Source organism: Pectinophora gossypiella, chromosome 6 (assembly GCF_024362695.1).
Source record: "Pectinophora gossypiella chromosome 6, ilPecGoss1.1, whole genome shotgun sequence".
In the NCBI taxonomy this organism is placed as follows: domain Eukaryota; kingdom Metazoa; phylum Arthropoda; class Insecta; order Lepidoptera; family Gelechiidae; genus Pectinophora; species Pectinophora gossypiella.
Genome location: NC_065409.1, coordinates 14,025,931 through 14,044,414, shown reverse-complemented (window position 1 = coordinate 14,044,414; position 18,484 = coordinate 14,025,931). Strand labels below are relative to the sequence as shown.

At 37.6% G+C, this 18,484-nt stretch overlaps 2 protein-coding genes across 4 annotated transcripts in view; one reads left to right on the top strand and one right to left on the bottom strand.

Annotated features, from left to right (window-relative positions):
* Positions 1–6,893, bottom strand: part of LOC126367777 (ecdysone receptor) — a 431,491-nt gene extending 424,598 nt beyond the window's left edge. For all 3 annotated transcript variants that reach the window (XM_050011506.1, XM_050011507.1, XM_050011508.1), the window contains exon 1: positions 6,845–6,893. In XM_050011506.1, coding sequence (XP_049867463.1) covers positions 6,845–6,873 — 29 coding nt within the window. In that variant the 5' untranslated portion in view covers positions 6,874–6,893. The remainder of the gene's footprint in view (positions 1–6,844) is intronic.
* Positions 1–18,484, top strand: part of LOC126367787 (putative fatty acyl-CoA reductase CG5065) — a 576,419-nt gene that overhangs the window by 468,511 nt on the left and 89,424 nt on the right. The gene's annotated exons all lie outside the window — the stretch shown is intronic.

Below are 18,484 nucleotides of genomic sequence, written 5' to 3'. Positions count from 1 at the left end.
CCGGGCGAAAGTCCTCAGCCTCCGTGGTCTAGTGGTTAGAGCGTTAGGCTCACAATCTGGAGGTCCGGGTTTGAATCCCGATCGGGACATTGTCGAATCACTCTGTGAGACTGTGCTTTGTTTGGTAAGGACATTGCAGACTTGAATCACCTGATTGTCCGAAAAAATAAGATGATTCCGTGTTCGAAGCACTTTAAGCCGTTGGACTCGGCTTTTAGCCGTAAACACCTCCACCAACCCACAGTGGAGTATGCTCCATGCCTCTTCCGGTTGACTGAGGGGAGGCCTGTTCCCAGCAGTTGGACGTATATTTGGGCTGTTTATGTTGTGTTATGTGAGAGTACTCAAGAAACTCACCATTTTTTCGGATAAACTGTGCAGAAATACGACGGAAATCAACTGTAGGTACTCATTTTGTTTTCCATGTCTTGTTTACTAGCGTAGGCCAGAACTTGCCGGCCTGACCGGTCCATTGAGGGTACGACCCATTTAAGCAACTTTAATACCCAAGTAGCAAACAAGAATTGTGATTAAGTCATATATGTCTAAACTTTAGCTAAAGTGAGATTTATCCAAATCAAATAGGACTTATTAGGACTTCATAAATTCTTTTCCTTCTTTAATACTATATAGTTTTCAACAAATCCTACTTTAGATAATTTAGAATACACAAAACCAAGTTAAGTATTCTCAAAACTATTTAGTCTTATCTCAGCCTACTGTTAAGTCTAAAAGTATATTTTTACTTTACTCAGATTATTTGAAGGCTCACTTAATACTAAATTGATTTACTGAAGTATCAGTTTAGTCTTGTAAAGTAAAAAATGAATTGCCTAGATATACTTAAGGCAATTTTAATACTAAGCTTTGAGATTAGATTAGTTAAGATTATTTGTTGCTCTTATACAAGACTGTTTTATTCGTTTTTGACTACAATAAGTAAAACATAAGAAAAGTCTATTCACTGGACGATAAAATCGAAATAGAAGCAAGCAGAAAGATGGACGAAGTTCAAAAAATAAAAGATCTGGTGGTTTTCGAATGCAGAAAATTAAATACAGAAAATTAACCTGTGATAATGCACATCCTACTGTTTTTGTTAGCGATGCGATATCTTCTTCATTGCTATCAATTTTTTCTATCGATTAGTATAACACAATCATTCAATTTTGTCAAAAAAATCGTAAGTTCCTGTTTTTCAATTCCGAACCAGCGTGTGGCGGCCCAGGTACCTACGTCTCGCACAAATCTTCTCAAAAATGATTAAACTAGTCTAACCTAGTCTAAGCGCACGGCAACACTACACCATGGAAAATCGAGTTTTATATTAAAAACCTGCTAAGTTCAAATTTAAAAGTAGGTGCCTATTAGTCTAATAATAAATAAATACTTTTCTTTCTTCTTTCATTCTTTCTTTTAATAATTTTAAAAATGTACCTATTTTTAACAAAGTTTCATTGACAATCATAAACATATCTATTTTAAGTTTTGTATATGGTAAAATGCATTTAAAGTGGGCATTAGATTTGCTTCCAATATTTTTTTAGCTTGATAAAGTCATCGGGAACTTGGTCGCCATTTTTAACAATAATGTTTTGGTGGAATTAGAAACTACCGTGCACACGCACGTCGTTAATCAAATTGCAAGGGTTCTTCGTGTATACAATATTCAACGGATACTCGTTAATTTTTACAAAAATCACATTGTATCCGTTGGCAATTAGAAGCGCGGTGATCGTACCAACTTTGCGTCAGCGAACCATGTACCTATGAGAATGTATGCGCGGTGACTCGTTAGCAAATTGAGTTTGTTTGTAACTAAAAAACTTTGCTAACGATAATATTGAACTTGGCTCTCATTTCACATTTATGTTTTTGATTGGATATCATTACTTTTTGTAGGTAAGTACATATCCTCGTAACGCGTGGGTCCTTTTAAAAGGACAAATTCAAAACTAAAAGTCGACTTTATAAAAATAAAACATTTGAATACCTATTAAACTTGTTTAAGATTCACGTTAAGTTAAAAAAAATATATGCCAGTAAAATGGATGAGAGTTGTGTTGTATCATGGGCGAAAAGCTGACAACCTATCACCGCTAAACACATGTTCCAACTTGCTTACCTACCCTCATAGTACTTGTCGAATGTGGCATCAAGTGGTTCCATGATCACTTAGTGCTCTGCCTACCCCGATAGGGCATATAGGCGTGATATGTTATGTTAAGTTAATCTACATACCTACCACAAAAAGACCGGCTGTCATGAGTTTTGATTACTTACTGATTCTTACATCTATAGTTAGGTACAGGCACTAATTAGGTATTTATGTTAAGCGTTCATAATAGAATCTAATTATTTAAAAGTTGCTAGTTTTTTTTTCCTTTGTATTCATCTAATTACCTATCTGCATACCAAATTTTAACTTTCTAGGTCATCTGCAACTGGGTTAGAGTTTTGATCTATAGGTCAGTCAGTCAATGATAAAAATGAGGATTTTTGGATATTAATATCTAAATAACCGTTTGAGATAAGCTTATGAAATTTAGAATACATATGTATGTTGCAAGTCTCAATATATGAGCCAAATTTGATACGTTTATGTGATATAGTTTTTGATTTATGAGGGGGTCAAAAGTGGCTCCAGATGGTTCGTGTAATATTACACACGGTGCGGCTCGCCAGTTCTATTTCTTGAACTTGGCTTGACACGCTACCGCGTGTCTAGATACTTTTCTTTCTTCTTTCATTTCATTATTTCTTTTAATAATTTTAAAAATGTACCTATTTTTAACTAAGCTTTATTCACAATCATAAATATATTTTAAGTTTTGTGTATGGTTAAATGCATTTAAAGTGAGCATTAGATTCGATTCCAATATGTTTTTAGCTTGATAAAAGTCATCGGGAATTTGGCCGCCTTTATTAACAATAATGTTTTTGGTGGGATTAGAAACTACCGCGCACACAAACGACGTTAATCAAATTGCAGGGGTTCTTCGTATATACAATATTCAACGGACACTCGTAATTTTTTACAATAATCACATTGTTTCCGTTGGCAATTAGAAGCGCGGTGATCGTACCTACTTTGCGTCAGCGAACCATGTAGGTAACCTATGAGAATGTATGCGCGGAGACTCATTAGCAAATTGAGTTTATGTTTGTTAGTTCCATTTCTGATAAATATTAAACAATTAAGTAAATCACATTCCTATCCAAGTAAGAACTTCGCATAACAATATTGTTTATCTTCCACGAGTCGAAAAACTTACCTCTTAAACAAACATACTTTCCATACGTTTTAAAAGCTCGTTCGATTTTAATTGTTACTTGTTACATAGCTAATTCTGGCACAAAATAAACAAACATGATTTTACGACATTACTTCACTAAATCAAAATAGAGGATAACTTTAGATATAAGAGTTTTAAGTAGGAATTCACTAAATACTTTTTGTCTTAAGTGGGTATACTCCTAGACAATTGAAGTAAAATTTATCTTAACTAGTACTTGATGAAGTGCAACTTGACTTTACTTTTCTAAACTGATTCTTACGAAATCAATTGTTTCTAAAGTCTTACTTCATTTAGAAAAATATTACTTAACGCCATTTTGCACTTACGGGACGAAAACAAGTAATTTTTTTTGACAATATTATCGTCAAAAACTGAAGTAAATTAATATAATATTTCTGTTGTAGTAACAATTACTGCGTTCAGCTGTCACATATTAATAGAAAATGAATTTATCTGTACCATATGTCACCATTTTTTTTATTTGCTGAATAATCAATACAAATTTTATTATTATTTTTCTGGTATATTCAAGGCCCTTCTGTTTTTTAACACTTTCTATCGATTTTACACGAGAAACAATCATGCGTTTATAATTTCCTGTATGTGAAACGGCGGAATAACCTTTTGTTAAAATAACAACTAGTATTTTAGTCGCCATTTTCTTACAGACTTCATTTCTTGTGTTAATGTAAATGTTCGCCATTATATTCTAAAATAAAGACGCGTGAAGTAAAAATCGTTTTAAGTATGACCTGAAGTTTTACTTCGTTAAGTTACAATTGACTCAGTGCAATTCAATCCTATAGTCTTAACTAAGTATTGTAGATATCTTCAAGTATACATTCTTGGTATTAAGTGATACTACAAGAATTCTAAGTTTAGAATACGCAAGAACATTGTCTAAAGTAGGGTTTAAGTCTGACTTAGCGTTGTCTTAAGTCTGTCTTGTATAAGAGTTAAAGTATGTGCCCACTTTTACTAAACTGTGTCTTCAAGATATCTTGAGGGATATCTTGGAGACATATAAGACTTATCCAAGACAAGGGCTTGATTTAGTCTACTTGCCTTCAAGATATCTACAATTCTCTTTTAAGACAATCGGTTGCTACTTGGGTAAGTAAACATAATATAATTATGACAATGATAACCTCATAATAAACCTGATACTCATGCAGTTTTTTTTTTGACGTGACTTATTGTAGATTTGCCGCAGATGGCATTAACTACTTGGCCAGACAAATGGGGAGCGCTGAAGGCTCTCACCCGGTACAACATTTAAGACAACAGGCCTGAGGGTGCCCAGTTGGGCGCGAACCTCGGTTCAGGGCGTCGTCTGAGAGGAAAAATATTTGAAAGAATTAATCGACCCTAGCAGGTCGATAGCGATAAGCACTGATTGAGGAAAGTCGTCGAACACGCCAGCGGGGTCGGTTTTGGGGTCCTGAAGTCACGCAGTAGGTGTCTGTATCAGTACGCATACTCTTAGAAACTTACAAGGTACAATGAAGGGGCGTCATCACTTTAACTCAGTTTTAAAAGGAAAAAGCCTATAGAGAGAAGAATTGACGATAGTTCATTTCACACAGTATAACATAAGTTCACGACTATATCCTAATGGGCTACCCCATTCATCAGAGGTACATCCATCGCAAGATGAACTAAGTACCCACACGACACTGAACCTTTCTGTTTGACCAACGTGGTGGTGAGCCGTATCGCCGTCTATAATGGTCGAGAAAACTGTGTTAGTGAAAACTGTACTTAGGATAAATTAATAATTCAGTTTGAGAAGCAGGATAGTGTACCAAAGGACCAAAGTGAGTGATTATAATAATAAACTATTGAGTAATTAAGACAATTATTTCAACACATAATCAGTATCACTCCGTAGTCACTTAGAGCTCATAATTTGAAATAATAGGTACTAAGTATTTGATGACTAATTGCTTAGACAATACGACAATGACCGAGTGACTCCTTTGTACTTTTGAATGACTAACATAGGGGTAATGTCTTCATAATTACTCGAAGCACTATCTTAAGTTGTCAAACTATTATACTTATAGGTACGTTTGAATACCTTCACTTACATATAGATCGCACATATAACCCATTACACTTGATAGTAAATTAAATGGCCTTCTTCTACCGTGTGATTTGTGAGGTGAATTACCAACCTCATCAACCCTGGTGACATGAATCCTGTAACGACTAAGCACTTACATCAGTAAGTAGTAACCGGGACCAACGGCTTCACGTGCCTTCCGACGCACGGATCGTCTTACTTTCGGACAATCAGGTGATCAGCCTGTAATGTCCGAACCAAACTAGGGGTCACAATGTGATTTTTGTGATATATCCCCACCGGGGTTCGAACCCAGGACCTCCGGATCGTGAGCCCAACGCTCAACCACTGGATCGTGGAGGCCATTAACTAAATGGTTGTACATATTTTTGGATACGCAAGTTTGCTATAGGCCTGTCCACATATCCACGTTACGACGCCGTCGACGTGTGTGATCCGACGTACCTATATTGTGACGTCTCATGGCAAGGTCGACACGAATTAAGGCGTTGACAGCGAGTCCCCAATCGACTATTCCCGCTACGGCGATTCTTTACAGTGAATTTTCCCTCTTCGTCGAGCGAATTTTGATGTATATACGTTATTGTAATTGCTTGGAAGCTTTTCATAAATTCGGAATTGTAGTTTTACAAAATAAACCAGCAAATCTAAAATTAGAAACAAGAAAACGGCAAAGGCATTTTTTTTGTATTAAGATGCCTATATCTAGGCATATATATGTAGTGTATGCGTCATTATAATTGTGTTTTGATTTGTACAAACAAATGACAGAGGCGATGTAGAGCAGTGGCTCTACGTCGCGTACGCAACAGCAACTCACTGGTTTGTTTTTTTTTGACGTGACTTATTTTAGATTTGCCGCAGATGGCATTAACTACTTGGCCGGACAAATGGGGAGCGCTGAAGGCTCTCACCCGATACAACGTTTAAGACAACAGGCCTGAGGCAACTCGCAACTCGCTGGCGGCTGTTATTGATCTTTTAAATATTTAAAAAATACACAAAAATAAACATGATCTTTGCGACGAAAAATTACACTTAATATTAATTCAGAATCATGAGCCCTCTCATTATTCGTTACGATGTCACTAACACCTTATATTTCGTATTATAATATAATTATAATGACAAAAAGCCTAATGGACAACCAATAAAATCTTTATTTTAAAACGTTATGAAAACTAACCGCCATGTTTTGTTCCCCGGTGGGAAAGAGGAGGGAATTAACGTATTGTATGAGAAAACTCCAAATTGAAGATGTCCTTAGGAAAGGTTCAGTACGATCTACTCTGAACCAGCGTGCGTACATGAAACGATTGATGAATGTGGAGGAAGCAAGAAAAGCAATGGAATTCCATGGTCTCTGCTTGCCCCGGTGGAAAATAGGCGTGAGTTTATGTATGTATGAGAAAACTAACTCATAAGCAGTAAATTACGAACACTGGTCGACTTACCTTACCAAGTATTGAAGGCTACCATCTTCAACATTCTGCCACTCTCTTTGAAACTCATCCAGGTCACCTTAGTATCTTGATGAAGCCTGCTTCCATTTCGCCGTTCATCTGCAGGATAAGAAGAAATAAGTATATTTAGTACCTATTGATGGAAGAAAAACAACCAACCACAACCAGCCGACAACATTACATCTGTCGAAGGGTTCTCCGCTCCGCTCCGGAATTGGCTTGCACAGCCATGGAAAAAAAGTGCATGACTCTGTGACAATGATAGTCTATGATGATTGATGAAAATACCTAACAATCATTGTTCATTCTTCAGCAGAGCCACCGCAGCGGCGCAGTATTATAGTGCGACATTATGCCACTGCTCTTTTCTGCCGCGCGGCGAAAAAGTCGTAGTGCGCGCCTGGCCTAATTAAGGTCGACTCTTATTTTATTTATTTTGAAAACGTTTTGGGACTTAAACATAGCTGGTGAGGAGTGGGTGTGTATAAGTACTCTGTCTACCCCTTCGGGGAAACAGCACGCTGCGTGGCAATTCAATTAATTTAAAAAAGCAATATTGCCATTTGACATTTGCGCATACAGAAGTAAGAGCGCACTGCAAACAAATCATCATCATCAGCCCATTAACGTCCCCACTGCTGGGGCACGGGCCTTCCCTATGGATGGATAGGGCGATCGGACCTTAAACCATCACGCGGGCCCAGTGCGGATTGATGGTTATTAACGACTGTTAATGCAGCCGGGACTAACGGCTTAACGTGCCTTCCTATGCACGGAGGAGCTCGAGATGAAAACTTTTTTTTTGTGGTCACCCATCCTATGACCGGCCTTTGCGAAAGTTGCTTAACTTCAACAATCGCAGACCGAGCGCGTTTACCGCTGCGCCACCGAGCTCTTCTAATGCAAACAAATGTCAAACAGCAATATTGTTTTTTAGATGAATTTCTTTGATGTGGCCTTTTTAACCTCCCTGATTTTTTTAAATAAACAAAACCAAAAACGACTTTCTTCTGTTCTATAGTGAAGTTTAGAACACAACAAAAAAATCTGACAGCGATACAATGTAAACACAATAAATAACAGTCCGATATGGATCAAAGTATCATGACAAAAAGTTAAGCTATTACCCTGACAATTTATTTTGACAGACTAACGACTTATATGGAGGGTAATGCAAAAATAAACGATTTCAAATTGCGAACATTGCGAAAATAGTTTGGTAAAGAAACGAATCTGACAAAATAGTGTTATTGTTCTTGTGGTACAACGGCTTGCTTCTCAAACGGGGAGCCACAGTTCGAACCCCGATACCGGCCTTGCACCAATGAGTTATTAATTTATCTCAAGCGCAGTTTTCACTAATAAAGTTGGCTCGACCATTATAGACGGCGATCCGGTTCACCACCTATCACGTTGGTCGTTGTTGGTTGGTTGGTTGGTGGGTTCGCTTTAAGCGGTAAGGCCGCCATTTGCCATGTACTTAGTTAAGAGACTTTTTGTAATTATTTCTTTTTATTTTGGTGCAATAAAGTGTATTTGTATTGTATTGTATTGTATTGTTGGTCTAACAGAAAGTTCGGTGAGGTGTGGTTACTTAGTTTATCATGCATGTATCTCTGACTACCCCAATTGGAATATAGTTGTTAGCTTATGTTACAAAGACGACTAATGGGACACTTCAATAATTACTTTAGCAAAGATAAAATCGATTGGTTTACCTCACGAGTTTGGAGTACTTTTGCTTGTTTTGTTAAGTCCAATACATTAGGTTTCTTCTAATGACAAGGGTCTGCTGACGTCATTCATAAGTCGTTACAAAAGTTTTTTTTTAATTTTTGAAATAAGTAAACCGGATCTGGTCAGACCCGATGTTGTTTTTTGATTCGACGTTATCAACAAAGCCATAAAGTTCGCCAACCTGAGGAGATGCGCAGATGTCATTCGTTAGATGGGTAAGCATAGCCACAGGTGTCTGTTTATTTACTTCTTTTCTCTAGTACGTTGTGGGGGCAATGACCGTACTCATCACCTTTGTTTTAGGGTTAGTATTACGCCGTTATAAGCGCATGAGTAAATGTGTTTAATCTTTGTTTAACCTTTCGAACGCCGGAACGCAGATCTCGACCAGACACAATGTAAAATCTATTGTGTCTGGTATCTCGGCAGATGAGAGGTTAAGTCCCATGTAATAGGAGACGAGCTTATTGTCAATAAGAATAAATCTTAGAAACCACATCATCACCTCCCTAGCGTTATCCCGTTTTTCACAGGGTCCGATAACCTAACCAGAAGATGTGACATGTCCGGTTTATTACAAAAGCGACTGCCTGTCTGACCTTCCAACCCGCGAAGGGAATACCAGCCCAATACAGGTTAGGTCACACACCTCCGAAATGTATATCACGGGAATGTGGGTTTCCTCACGATGCTTTCCTTCGCCGCTGAGCACGTGATAGATAATCATTTATGATCCAAAAATGAATTCGAAAACAAATTCGACAATCATTGGTTTAGGCCTCTGCTGGATTCGAACCTGCAACTTCAAAGTCAGAGGTAAGCGTTCTATCGACTGGGCTAACACGGCTCCAAATCTTAGAAACCACGTGATTTTAATTATTATAAAACAAATTAATTCAAAATTATACAGTGGAATTCAGTAGTTTAGAACCAAAGCCGGGAAACCCACATTCCCGAGACTTGCATTTGGAATAATTTGGAGGTAAGTGATCTAACCTGTACTGGGCTGGTTTTCCCTTCGCGGGTTGGAAGGTGAGACAGGAAGTCGCTTCTTGAACCCGTGACACTATGATGAAAGTCACTCGTCATTAAAACACATAATAACGGGTTCTTACCGCGTTTAAATGGGGATATGAGACTCCCGATATTTCGACACTGTTGTCTCATCAGTCATCCCGTGATCATGGCACTTGCAACAGTGTCGAAATATCGGGAGTCTCATATCCCCATTTAAACGCGGTAAGAACCCGTTATTATGTGTTTTAATTATGATAATAACCGCGTAAACTTAAAACAATGTATAAGTCACTCGTCCACCGAACAGCGTTAAGAGTCACAAATACTAAACGTTAGCTTTGTTCTTCGCTCTCAGTGCAGCATTGACGCTTTTGTTTCAAAATCCTAAGATAGTTGTTGAGTCGTTGGTAGACATAGGTATAGGTATACATACTTATAATGGATTGTATACAGCTATCTGTGGAGAATGTTCCCACTTTGGGAACGTCCCCGGCAGTAAAAAGGTTCAAAACTTATGTAAAAACAACTTTATAACCTAACCTTTAGGCAGATAAGACCAGAGAAGAAGAAAAAAAAATTGGATAAGAAAAGCAGCCAGTGGCTTTACTACTAAAGAGTTTTACAACAGGAACATTTCAAATTTGGGAATTTTTCCAGGAGTGGCATCACTGATTGTATACATTGTAGTTAGGTATATTGTTGACTGCAAATCGCCAAAGGAACGTTCGCGAGTTTAATATAATAATAGTTATAGTGTTCAACACGTGCGTGTACGAAGGGGGCCCAATTGGTGATGTCCGCTCTTTCTAATGCCCTAATCGAATCACGCGCATCGACGCGGCTGGTCTATAGCGGAGTGATCTGTGGACTTGGGATCTTTGTTCTGTAATAAACAGAACGTCCAGTTCAGTACAATTACTGACTATATTTCAATAAGATTATTAAGACATTTTACAAGTCTCAATGCGCAGTCAGATTTAGATCAGTCAAAGTACGTAAGCTAGTGTAGTGACGTTCATTAGCATAGTGATGCATCAGTCGAGATTACGACTAACAGTGTATGCTGATTCCAGTACACACCATCTAATTTTATTTTAAGTCATACCTGTCATTGGCCCCGATTCCCGCAGACACCTCCTAATTTTATTTTAAGTTATACCTGTCATTTTCTTATCCACCGAAAAGGAAAGGACGGATGATTGACAGCTCTTAATTTTAGGAAGAATGTGTAAATAACCCGGGCGAATCAAAAAGGTATGTCGCTGGTATGCAAACCGTTTGACGTGTGCTGTCAACATAATTCTGTTGGGTTATTGGCCAATGCGAAATTTTTAGACGGTTGTTTTAGATTCGTGCTTAAAATTGACGTGTGTTCCATAAATTTTATGCTTATTGATTACCCGTTCATTTCCTTTTCGGCGGATAAGAAAATGACAGTTATAACTTAAAGGAAAATTAGATGGTGTTTACAGGAATTAGCATCAGTATCGTACTTGATGTACTACCCCAATCGGTATATAGTCGTAAACTTATCATATAAGTTATGTTATGCCCAGATGCCTTTTAAAATCCATATCCCATTTTCGCTCTGGAAATCGACGCCTTACGAAGTTAAGAAGATAAAAGTTGATAATCGAGATCACCTGATTACCGATGTGGACTTACCGAAGTTCTGATCAAATCTCGTGCATACCTTACCTCGTGAACGACAGTCACAAAAGACTGATCGTGTACTATTGAAATCGCTGCTAAAAATAACTGGTTGCCTGTGTGTGACAGGGTTTCTTAAACTATCGTCTCAGTAACCCCGTTTTACAGGACCCATAGAAGGGATAGTCTATTCCCCACCCCACCCCCACCCCTACACACACACGATGGGAGCCCCTTTAGTATATTGCGCGCAGAACCTATTTTATAAAAAAAAATATCTCCTAAGGGGTAGGCCTCTGCCCACAGGAGTAATGCTATGTATGTAACAAGCGATCCCGCCCCGGCTTCGCTCGGGTGCTATGCTGAGGAAAAACTGAAATTATTTACGACATCACATTAAAAACCTCAAAAATAATTGTATTTCTCCACTATTTAATGGATGTTATTATATATATATAAACCTTCCTCTTGAATCTGTCTATCTATTAAAAAAAACCGCATCAAAATCCGTTGCGTAGTTTTAAAGATTTAAGCGTACATAGGGATATGGGACAGAAAAAGCGACTTTGTTTTTACTATATTATGTTATGTGAAGAGTCGTTGAGTCAGTTCAGAACATATACCCAGTTATCAGATTGGTATGACAGGGTAACAAGTCAAGATTTCTAATAAAATAAAAACGTAATAATAAGTCCGACAGCCTCCGTGGTCTAGTGGTTAGAGCGTTAGGCTCACGATCTGGAGGTCCGGGTTCGATTCCCGATAGGGACATTGTCGAAATCACTTTGTGAGACTGTCCTTTGTTTGGTAAGGACTTTTCAGGCTTGAATCACCTGATTGTCCGAAAAAGTAAGATGATTCCGTGCTTCGGAGGGCACGTTAAGCCGTTGGTCCCGGTTATCAGTCGTAAAAAATCACCTCCACCAACCCGCATTGGAGCAGCGTGGTGGAATATGCTCCATACCCCCTCCGGTTGATTGAGGGGAGGCCTGTGCCCAGCAGGGGGACGTATATAGGCAGTTTATGTTAATAATAAGTCCGACATTTTATCACGTCTTTGTATGACCTCACACAGTGTGCTTATTCGCTTTTTAATTTTATACCAATTCCATAGTAATTTCGTGTTTAGACGTTTAGTAAAGGGTAACAGAATATTATGCTATTTTCCAACTATAGTTGGAACTATATTCTGTGTTTGCTGTGGTGTCCCTATTAATAACCGTTTCATTCTTTCTTTCATTATAACATAATAAACAAATGTAATCGTATGGTAACAAACCATAAACTGCATTGTAAAACATTTTCATAGCTCACGTGTTATTTATAATCGCTTCAGGAAATTATTAAAACATAAAGTGCTCTAATCGAACGCAACGTACCTTTCTTACATGTTTTCACGCAATATTACTTTCAATTATACTTACGGTGAGTGATGAGCCGTTCCCAGGAATATTCCCAAAATGGGAAACTTCCCAATGTTCTCAATGTGTAGTGTATGTATAAAAGAGATCCATAAGATGACCGTGCTTCGGAAGGCACGTTAAGCCCAACGAAAACTGTGAAACAGATCCCGTCAAGATTTCAGACATAATATTGAACCGCAAAAATTTTGGTTAGGCCCTAGATCAGAGAGATCCAATTTGATAAACGCCTCCGTGGTCTAATGGTTGAGCGTTGGGGTCACGATCCAGAGGTCCCGGGTTCGAATCCCGGTGGGGACAAATCACAAAAATCACTTTGTGATCCCTAGTTTGGTTAGGACATTACAGGCTGATCACCTGATTGTCCAAAAAGTAAAAAGATCCGTGCTGCGGAAGGCACGTTAAGCCCAGTTACTATTTACTGGTGTAAGTTTGTAGTCGTTACATGAGCCATGTCAGGGGCCTTTGCTCAATAATAACCCTGACACCAGGGTTGATGGGGTTGGTAATCCACCTCACAATCCAAACATCGGAAGAAGAAGAAAGAGATGTTTTGTATGAAGTGTATACAGGGTGTTCCGATGCGTCACGTTCGGACAATGTAAGCACATCGGATTGGCACGGTCACTATTTCACCATACTTACATTTTTTATACATACACCCGATGCAATAGTAGTAATAAAGCCTAAATTGAGATGTACATTAACCAATAGGCTAGAAGATTCGACCAAAGGTAAAATACAAAGATAAAATCTAGAAATCAAAACCAATCTACGATGAACGATGAAAAGAAATCAATTTCATTTTTCTATTCGACTGATTTACGCAATATAATTAAGAATTACCTGCATGACAAAGAAGAGTATGACGTCTGACCTCATATTTATCTAAGTAAGGTTACTTTACGTCTATGTCGATCGGGAAAATAATTAACGATAAGTAACCCCTTTTTTGCTTTATTAAATATAAATAATATCACGTATTTAATAATAACCCGTTTACCAACATAATGTGAATCTTTAAAAGTTACTTAAAGATTTTTTATTTGATTTTTGTGCTCACGAACGTAGTATAAAAGCTTTTTATGTGTTATGTAAGTAGGTATGTAAAAAGAAATTAATAACGAAATTACATTATGTCCCCAAAACATCTAAAAAGAAGTGCTCTATTGTCGTTTCATGCGAATAATTGGCGCGCGCAACATCGCCCAATTGGATTGATTGTGAGCATAAGTGCAATACTACGAGTTGCGCAGAACACAGACGCCGCACGCGCAGCGAAGCGTGTCATCACGATCGTTTTCAAGAAAATTAAATAATAAATAACTAGTTTAGTTTGATGCGCGGCGTTGTGTAGATTTTTTCGGCTATTAATATGTACCAAATGTACATACAATACCGTCGTAAGGCCCGGATTTCCAGACACAATAGTTAAACAATGGGATTAGTACTACTAGTAGGGCCGTGGGCCTTAGGAGGATAAGCCGATTGACACGCAGACAAGGGGACTTTGTATATTCTGTTTGTGCGCAAGAAAGTGTATTTGATTTGATTAGATTTTGACTTAAAAAGGCCATATTGCAGCAATTTATCTAAAGAAGCAAATTTGCTATTTGACACATAACGATGTTGCGGAATTAGTTACTTTTACTTTTTCGATGAATAGCTTGATGAAGCTAAGTTCATTCGAATAAAGAATCTACACGACTGCGTCGAAGCTAAAATAATATATTCTTACTTCTTATTTCTTGATACATAAGTAACAAATTCGACTGTTGTTGATCTCATATTCCAAATATCGTTCTCTAGACTAGCTAATCTAGTTGTTACCTAATCGTTGTCAAAAACTTCGATCTTTTTAGTTTGATCTCCATAGTCAGTCGCTCTTGGCATTATGAAGTTACTTAATCTGTATCTAATACTATTAAAATTTACCACAGGTCTATATATTGAGTCTATATATTATGGTGAGTGAAGATGTGGTCTAGGGTGGGTCACGCTTACCTAGCAAATGCCTATTCGCTCAAGCCTTGAAGACTCCCAGATTTACCTCTATAATGAGTTGGAAAAACAGACGACGACAGACAGTTTAGTATGAAACGATTGATGAATGTGGACTAGGCAAGAGAAAAATATGTTGAAATCGAAATACTAAATGGAAGTCGTCTCTGCTTACTTCGGTGGGAAATAGGTACGATTTATGTATACAATCGCCCATGCATACACCTTACATATCCTTAATGCCGTCTTAGTATCTACATCCATATTTAATTTTTACATTAACGATTACTAAAAATACAAGTACCAAAGATAATCACGGATTAAGACAATTGACAGTGACAGTGATAAAATTGTATGGAATGTCAATCCCATACATTTATGTCACCGTGATACACGCTTGGCTGTCCACACTGTAAAATATTGGCAAAACGTTAGTCATTGTTTACAAAATAGAGTGACTACGCAAGAACTTTGTATAGGTAATTACTAAGTAAGTTAACTATTTACCCGACTGCGGAGAAGCAAAAAGGAGGGTTATGTGTTTAACCGCTATGTATGTATGCCTATCTGTCCTATGAGTTTGCTTACTACACAGCATATATGACCATGATTATCTTCTAAACATCGCACTATTCGGAAGAATTAGATAATTATACCTTTTTTCTTTTAATTTGATCATGAACTCAACAAAACGCAATACTACGTTCGGTTTTCCTTAAGCGTTTGAAGCAACTTCACTTCTGCCTCGTTTACTCTGTTGCAATCTACTTGCAACGATATAAACGCACACCACTATACAGTGAAAGTAAATGGAGGAAAATCCACAAGGCTAATTCTTGTACAAGTTTACAATATAAAAAACATAAAATAAGTAATATTTATGGAAGCTTTAGAATTTAAATCTCATTCTTAAAGTAAATGTAATTAGGGCGTTTTAGATTTAATTGTAAGACCTACATTTGCTCTCTGAACATAATACTTAAATATCTAGGATGTTAGTGACATTGTAACGGAAACTTTGAGGGATAATTGAGCTTCAATTAATATCAAATGGAAATTTCCATGGCAAAAGTGTAGAATTGAAAATAATTGAACACAATAATTTTGCCGTGTTATAAATGACAAAATAAATTTCTTCCCTCAAAAGAAGATGTTATGACTGTCCAAATAAAGTGCAATTTCTTTACAGTTTCGTTACACAAATTTTCACTTGTGACAACATGCGTCGCGAACTCTTTTTTCCAGAGATAGGTTGTCTATGTTATATGAGGTCTATGCATAAAACGGGCCTTTTATGAGTATGAATTTATGTATCTGATATACAGGTTGTTAGTGACATCGGAACGATACTTCGAGGGATGATTGAGCCCGTTACTCTGAGTTGATACCAACTGGAATTTTCAATCGCAAAAGTATGGAACCGAATTTTTCCAGAGGAAGTGGAATCCACTTGATATCAACTCAGAGTCGTGGTCTGAATCATTCCTTGCAGTCGTTACGGGGTGACACCCATACGTACTTGTATGGCTACCTGTACGAACTTGTACGGGGTGTAAGTGACATCGTAATGAATACTGAGAGGGATGATGTAGCTCATTATTCTGAGTTATTATCAAGTGGAATTTTCCATCGCAAAAGTATAGGTAGAAATCAAATTTAAAAAGAACACAAAATAAAAATGAATTTTGTGATGGAAAATTCCACTTGATATTAACTCAGAATCGTGGTCTGAATCATCCCCCTCATTACGAAGTCACTAACACCCTATATAATAATATAAGTGTCTCTCAAATTGATGTCGTGCTTGCAAATATAATAGAGCTGAATAGGTACACGAGAAGTATGCGTGTACGCCTGTTAACATAATACATTCAGAACCAATTATAAATGATATTGTTATGCACGCATATTTTGTTTTCAATTTCCTAATTTAAACGCGATTTAATTGCACCTGGTAATTAATATAATAGTAAAATAACGGCCTCTGTGGTTCAGTGGTTGACCATTGGGCTTAGGTCCCGGGTTCGAATCTCGGTGAGGAGATTTCAAAAAACATTCTGAGAGCCCTGGTTAGGATATTGCGGGTTGATCTAAAGATTGTCCGAAAGTAAAATGATCCGTGTTACAGTACGCACGTTGGTACCAGTTGCTACTAAAGGATGTAAGTACGTAGTCGTTACATGAGCCACGTCAGGGGAATTTGGCGGCTCAATAATAACGCTAACACCAGGATTGATAAGGGTGGTAATCTACCTCACAACCCAAAGGGTAGAAGAAGACCGCGTTAAACAGGGATATACGTAAGTTTTCGGTATTTTTTCCCGTGATCATGGCACTTTCAACAGTGTTGCAAGGTAGGAACCTGGTATTATGTGTTTTAATTATGATAATAACCGCGTAAACCTCATCACATCGATAATCGATCAATTGGCAACACTATTCTGTACTTACTTCAATAACCTATTAATTTTATATTTGATTTAAATAGTTATTATTACTACAGCTCTATAACAAAATTTTGTATAAACCAGGTCGTAAAATAGCCTATGTACGTCCCAATGCAAGCCAAAGGAATCCCCTCAATCAACCAAATGGGGTATGGAGCACACTCTACCACGCTGCTCCAGGGGTTGGCAACCCACAACAAGTTTCTGTACCTATTTATCCAATTGAATCTCTCTGATCTACAATACAATACAAATACACTTTATTGCACCAAAATAAAAAAAAAGAAATAATTACAAAAAGATTCTTAACTAAGTATATGGCGAATGGCGGCTCAATGGCGAATGGATGATCTAGGGCCCAACCAAAATATTTGCGGTTCAATATTATGTCTGATATCTTGACGGGATCTGTTTCATAGCTCACATGGCAGAAGAAGAAGAATAGATACTTCTTGGCCGGACAAATAGGGAGCACTGAAGGCACTCACCCGGTATACGTGTTACACCAAATATGTATCGGCGTGAGGTCATTGAAATGTTCAACGTTACTCAAAACACGTAGTAAAACACGTGCGTGCGTCTGCGCACAACGGAATCCTATTCCTATAATTGTATTTCAGCCATTGCATTTGCAAATTAAACCCAATTTTAACTAACAATCGTATCGAAATCGACGGCAATTAGTTAATGTTCATGAGGAGAGAAACTTAAGATCGGTTCTGAGTGTAACTTGGAAATTATTTATTGGTTTGTTCTTGTCGATTCTAAGTACATCACTTATTATTTTTATATGGGGTCGTTACATATCTCATACAGTCAAAGAAGGTCATACATCAGTTATTATTATCAGTAAAACAGATAATACCGGGTTCTTACCGTACTTAAATCAGGAATACGTTAGTAGTTTCCTTCAGATCAATAAAGACGCCAAATTGTACTGTTGCTAAATGTTTTAAAAATGTTTGTATCTTTTGTTTGTGTGCAACAAAGTATATTTTAGCGCTAAGGATACAACGGGTAAAAATCCTCAAAGGAATGGGGTCGCTCCGCGAAGCCTGTGAAAGCCCCAGGAGGCTTCTGAGCTTCTGGAAGGAGTTAGGTTGGCTTACGTAGTCAACAATAACACGCATAATGGGCCATCTTAGAGTCTAAAAGCGGAAAACAGAACCCACTAACATAGCGCTAGGGATACTCGTAGTTACTTTAGGTCTGTGACATCGACAATGTTACACCGACAGGCTACGCTCTTGTCGGTGTAACATTCTGCACTGTTGTTTATCAAAGACCAATTCCTTGACTTCCTTATAAGATACGACATACATCTTCTCTTTAATTTGTTCCATGTAAACACTTCTCAGTCTTC